Source organism: Otolemur garnettii, unplaced genomic scaffold, assembly GCF_000181295.1.
Source record: "Otolemur garnettii isolate 467f Iridium unplaced genomic scaffold, OtoGar3 scaffold00059, whole genome shotgun sequence".
Taxonomy (NCBI): Eukaryota; Metazoa; Chordata; class Mammalia; order Primates; family Galagidae; genus Otolemur; species Otolemur garnettii.
Genome location: NW_003852454.1, coordinates 10402838 through 10409580, shown reverse-complemented (window position 1 = coordinate 10409580; position 6743 = coordinate 10402838). Strand labels below are relative to the sequence as shown.

Sequence of the window (6743 nt, the reverse complement as noted above, 5' to 3'; positions counted from 1 at the left end):
AACTTTCTCCAAAGTATAAGATCATTTACGCCTATGTGTTTTCAGCAGCAGTGAGTGATTTACCTCCGATGACCGCAGAATCACTTCTGACTGCATTGGTGAGTGGCTCCCGTTCGTCCGTCTTCCCAAAAGGATCTGAAAGGAGTAAGACATAGGAAGCTTCACTCCCCACTCAGCACTGGGAGAAGCCTCTGGAGTGGAGAGGAGACGACGCCCCTTCACATCTGGGTGCTCTCAGACACTTGTGAGTTGGCATGTTGCAAGAAACTCAGATAAACATGAGCAAGGACAAGCATTTCAAGTACACTGCTCACATCCCACAGTTTATGACCCTGTCAGTTTACATGTAAGTTGCAGGAAAAAGGGTTGAACCAGATGACGGTGTCCTGCCCCCATGCCCTCAGCTTGCCCCTGACGTCTCCAGTTGCTTCTCTGGCCTATGTGTGACAACAGTTTGTGATGTCCACCCGTGAGCCTCTTTGCTGAAGAGTTTTCAGCTGCAAGAGGATTCTGAGTTTATTGCCAGGGAAGAACGAAAGCCCTGGAAAATTAAAGCCTCAGGAGCAAGCTGTAGTGATGAGGCAGGTATTGCCCAGTGTGTCACTGCCATATAAGGTGTGAGGAAAAGCGTCACGTCCAAGGGCACACGGAGCATTCGGGGCAGGCTTCAGGAAAGGCACCGAGATGGGGGATGGGCAGGCCCCAGCAGAAGGCAATCCTCTTTTTTTGCTCATAATTAATAACTTATTTAGCAATTTATAATGCACTACTTTGTGTCATCATTAGAACTATCACATGGCATTTAAAATTTCTCAAATCTGTACATTAGGAAAAAATAATGTTCTCTACTTTCTAAGGTTTTGTAGGAAAATAGCAAGTTAACACAGTGCCAGACGTGATGTAAGTGCTCCATTAATCTGCCTTTTCCTTATAACTTTGGTTATTATTAATTGCATACACATGCACCCCTGTGTTAGTGTGCACATCCTCGTCTCAATCTTCTGATGGAAAAGACCAGAACTTACACTTTAAATACCATAGCACTTGCCGCACTGCATTGGGCAGGGAAACCAGAGAGGTGTCTGGTCAGTATTTCTCATGTAATTGAGTTAATAGAGGGGCTGGGTTATGCTGTCTGTGGTGTTTACAGAGGGTCTTTGCCTAAACTTGTGAGACTGGAGGTAGAACAAATCAGCAGAAGAGAGAGAGGCTGATGGGTCACACCAGCAGAGCATGGTAGGGAAAGAGGGGCTGCACTGGGGCAGGGTCTGGATGGTGATACGGATAGGGTGCAGCTGTGGAGAGGGCTCGGCTTGGGACTTTATAATAATACCATTAGTCATCTTTGTATGCTTAGATAGCATATATGCAGGCACACATACAAACATATAAACACAGACGGACATGTGTTCCCAACGGTGACAGCGGGTGATGCTGGCGATGGTGCCATCTTCCTACTCTCCCTCTGTGAGACACAAAGTGAAGGGAGAAAATGAGATCTCAAAATAGGAGAGAAAGGAAGGGAGAGAGGGAAGGGGAAAGGCCATAGGCAGGAAGAGGGAGAGGAGGCAGAGGAGAAGGAAGAGAAGGAACTAAAACTATTTCATTATCTCGGGTATCCTACGCCCTTCCAAGCTTGTTATTCTGTAGATCCCTGTGCTAACCAACCCTCCTGCTTCTTCACAATACAGTCTCGCAGTGCTTAAAGATGAGGATGTTTTCTGAGAAACGTGCTGTTAGAGGATTTCATCACTGTGAGAGCATCACAGAATGTTCTTGCACAAACCTCGGTGGGATGGCCTCTTACATACCTGGGCTAGACACCTGTGCAGATGTTACTGCACCAAATACCGTAGGCAACTGTACCATAGTGGTAAGTATTTGTGTATCTAAACATAGAAAAGGTATAGTAAAAATATGGTATAAAAGATTAAAAAAAATGTATAGAGAACTTACTGTTAATTGGGCTTGCAGAACTGGGAGTTGCTATGGGTGAGTCAGTAAGTGGGTGGTGAGTGAACGTGGAGGCCTAGGACATTATCGTATAATACCCTAGACTTTATAATCACTGTACACACAGGCTACCCTAAATTTAAAATAAAATTCTTTTTCTCAATAATAAATGAATCTTAGCTTGTTGTCACTTTTTCACTTTGTAAACTTTTACATTTTTTAAAACACTGACTTTTTTTGTAATTACACTTAGCTTAAAACACAAACAGATTGTACAACTGTATAAAATATTTTCCTTATATCCTTATTCTGTAAGCTTTTATCCTGTTTTAAAACTATTTCATTATTTTTTACTTGGAAATTATTTTTCATTGAAAACGAAGACTCAAACACACACATTAGCCTAGGCCTACACAAAGGCAGTGCCGTCAACATCACTGTCTTCAGGCCCCAAATCTTGCCTCACTAGAAGGTCTGCTGGGGCAGTAACATGCACGGAGCTGTCATCCCTGTGACAACAAAGCCTTCTCAAGGACCTGCGTAAGGCTCCCACCAAGGAGTATGTTGTTTATGCCAGTATCATCATGAACACCTGAGTTATGTGTTGGGCTAAGGTGTTAGGGTGGCTACAATTTCACTGGGTCATGGGAATTTTTCCCTACATTATAATCTTATGGGACCACCATCTCACACAAGGTCCATCATTGATCAATCCATCTTCATGTGCATCATCATGTTTTCAAATCTTAACAATCCATCTGGGTTTAGATCACAGCCTTTTTTTCCTACCCCAGCTTACATTGGTTCCTCTCTTAGTTCATGTTTTCAAACCAATATACCCTTGAGTTTAGCCCCAATTTCTCCATTCTGCTTATTTTGCTGATGATATGTTAAAGTACATTAACTCAGGTTATTAATTCTCACTCTTGCATTTATAGAAGCCTACCCTGCCTCACCCGTTCCTTCCCATGGAAGTCACAACACAGTCTCTGATCCATACTCTCCCCTATTCCTTCTACCTCTTGCTCTATCCCCCATTCTCCTCTGTGGTTTTGAAAATTGTAAGTAATAAACTTTCTTTTCAAAGGCAGTCATCTCTGTGTCTGCCTGCTTATCGTACCTGATTAAAACCCCATATACATTTCCAGGTACCTAAAATGATGGTGATGAAGAAAAGATAAAAGTTATTTTAAGGAGAGGTAAAGCAGGAGAATATATATGGATACAGTACTGTGGGATTTACCTATTTCTCAGAAAGGCCAACTTAATTTCTTCAACATAATTTGGTTCCATAGCCAAATGTAGGATTTTAGTTTTAATTTTTTTTTGAGAAAACGCCATACTATTTTTCATAATAACTGTATCAGTCTACATGGCCACCAAGAGTATACAAGAGTTCTCTTTTCTGCACATCTTCTCACTCCTTATTCTTGCCCTTTTTATAGTGGTCCACATAACAGGTATGAGGTAATATCTTCTTGTGGCTGATTTGTATTTCTCTAGATTAGTGATGTTGAGCACCTTCTCACATACTTGTTGGCTATATGTATGTCTTTATTTGAAAAATGTCTACTCAGGTCCTTCATCCATTTTTATTATTTTTTCTTTTTTTTGACATTAAGTTGTATGTATATTTCATATGTTTTTGATATTAATCCCTCATCAGACATATGATCCAATATTTTCCATTCTGTAGGTTGCCTTTTCATTTTGTCTATTGTTTCCTTTTATATTTAGAAACTTTTAGTTTGATATAGTCCATTGTTTTTCCTTTTGTTGTCTATGACACTATGACACTTTTGGTGTTATATCCAAAGAGATTATTGTCAAGAGAAGTGCCAAGGAGCTTTGTCCCTATTTCCTTCCAGGATTTTATAGTTTCAGGTCTTAAATTTAATGCTAAGTCTATTTCAAGTTAATTTATATAATGTGAGACAAAGATTCAATTTTATTCTTTTGCAGGTGGATTTCAGTTTTCCCAGCACAGTTTATTGAATAAAAAATCTCTTCCCTATTATGTATTATGGAAACTCTCAGCAGATATTAGTTGAACATACATGCTAAGTATATTTCTGAGCTCTCTATTCTGTTCCATTGGTCTATGTGTCTCTTTTGATGCCAGTGTCATGCTCTTCTGAAGCTATAGCTTTGCAATATAGTTTGAAAGCAGGGAGTATGATGCCTCTAGCTACTTGCACTCATGTGTTCATTGTAGCATCATTCACAGTAGCCAAACATGGAAATAGCCTAAGTCCCTGTCCATGGATGAATAGATAAAGGTGTTGTATTATATATGTGTGTATGTGTGTGTGTATACATATATATATATACTGAATATATATAGCATTGTTTTATATGTATACCAAATAATATTTCATTGTTTTGTAGATGCATATCACAATATCTATATTTATAGGTTAACAAATACATGTATACAAAAACAATGGAATATTGTTCAGCTTTGTAAAAGATGATCATGTCACTTGTGACAACATGAATAAACCTGAGGACATATATATCAAGTGAAATAAGCCAGGCACAGAAAGACACACACTGTATGACCTTACTTATATGTGGAATCAATCCAAAAGACTCATTATACTACATCATTTACTTGAAATTTGCTAAGAGAGTAAATCTCAGGTGCCCTCACCAGAAACACACACACACAAAGGGTAACTGTGTGTGATAATGAATGAGTTGATGAATTTCACTGTGGTGATAACATCACAATTTCATGTATTTATCAAATCATCATGTCGCACACCTTGAATATATAAAATTTTTATTGTCAATTATTCCTCAATAATGCTGGAGAAATTAAGCCTGATTTTAAACACATAAATTATAATATTAGTTCAGCAACCAACTGCTACCTCCTTGTCCCCTAAATACTTTAATCCTTATAGCAGTAACCATTCAAACAGCAGTGACTATGGACACATGTGCACATACACAATGCATCATTATACAAGGTGGACATAAAGTTCATGTGCAATGTTAAACTATTGTAAATTGAACACAAACTTTATGTCCACCCTGTATAACGTATATAGTGAAAGGCATTGCACCATTTATCTATGAAAGCTGGTGACTAGTGCAAGCATGCCTCAATATTCAGACAATATATGCAACTATGCCTTTCATTCTAAGTACTCGTCATATTAAAAGTGGATATACGTTTATGCTAAAAAAACACACATAAGAAATCACGTTTTTAGCCACATGTAAAAAGGTAAGGAATTTAGTCATATTAGCCAAACCTTTTAACATTTAACCTGGAAGCTTCTCAAAGACTCTGAAAGTAGTGCTACTGAGGGAAGCTCCAATGGGTGTTCGCGTGAATGTACCTGATGAAGAATGCACAGTGGTCACTGCATTCACATCTGAGTCCACCAGGGAGCCACAGCTGGATTCTGTCAAAGTCCCCTGGACAGTCACAGGTGCGACGGTGGCATGGCGCAGGGCTGCCTTCAAGGGTGCTATGTGGTTGTACTGCACTGAAGATAGGCATCCAATGAACCCCAGGCTGTTTGCCTTAGCGACTTCAGAATCCAAGCCATGATTCTCTGCAGTGCAAAAATACAGTCAGAGACCTTTTCCTTTTTTTCAAACTATACTACATGTCCTCTTTGAGTAGTGTCTAAAGTTACAGAAATTATCTTGTTATTCTTCACCTCCTCTTCCCAGCTCCACCCCCACTACCAGCCTCAATTTATCAACCACGTTTCATAGAAAACTGCTGGGGCCATCTCTGCTTTGAAAGAAAAATGTTCCAAACTTCTAAATTTTAATTCATGTATTTTATGAACTGTAACAAAGATAATAAATCTGTTCTGTACTCTAGATGTTTTATGGAATTTGTATCATTACCCCCATCACCATTTATCTATGGAAGCTGGTGATTAGTGCAAGCATACCAAGTGCTTATTACAACATTTTACTCAAACATGGACCAGGAGAAAGAAAATGAAGAGTTAGACAGAGAAATTAGAAGTCAAAGTTATCCTTCCAGAGATTTATCATGTTCATTGTTTTAAGTCACCTGTACAGACTGACCTTCTATTTCAGATTTCTACCTCCTTAGTTCTGTCTGTGAAACTGATTCGTGAGCTTGGGTAGTTTATGGCCGCATTAAACTTCCCAGAGTATCTCTGAGTCTTTATAAAAGATGAAAATGCACTCATTTGAGATTCATAGCAAGATCAAATGTCTCATTTTCTTCAAGATTTGTGGTGAGATTACTTAGAATCCTATTCCTTTCTCTTAAAAGGGGTCGTTGGAACAAATTGCTATGATGCAATTACATAAAACTGCAATGCATAATGAGCCATTTAAAAGGTGTAATAGTTTTAACATACCTGATGGATCAAATGGTTATTTTATTATAATAATTTGTTTATGCTTTGGAAGGGGGCAGGGACTTTCCTGTCTACCAGTACAAAGTACATACTTAGACAATTCCTAAAGTGTCAATGAAAGTCTCCATTGATCTGTAAACATGCATTATGTTCGCGGTATTAGGAGAACATGTGAAGAGGATATAGAAAGAAATAAGAAATTAACCTCCCCTAATAAGGCCTTTGCTAATTTTGGCCTGATTTTACCCTTCTCCTTCAATATCCATGTATAGTCAACCTTCAATATCCACATATACTCAATCAATTTATTACACTTCTCTTCTTAACATAATAAAGAAACTATGTGTATTGTTAGGTGGCTACTATGAGAAATTACAACAAACTCTTACACACAGCTTAAAACAGTGGTCCCCAACCTTTTTGACATGA

General features: G+C 38.6%; 1 protein-coding gene across 1 annotated transcript in view; it reads right to left on the bottom strand.

Moving 5' to 3' along the window:
• CNTNAP5 (contactin associated protein like 5) overlaps positions 1 to 6743 on the bottom strand; it is an 801226-nt gene that overhangs the window by 2805 nt on the left and 791678 nt on the right. Inside the window, exons 22-23 of the mRNA XM_003792647.1 lie at positions 5304 to 5522; positions 64 to 135 (exon numbers count right to left, since the gene is read on the bottom strand). Of these exons, the coding sequence (XP_003792695.1) occupies positions 64 to 135; positions 5304 to 5522 (291 nt within the window). The remainder of the gene's footprint in view (positions 1 to 63; positions 136 to 5303; positions 5523 to 6743) is intronic.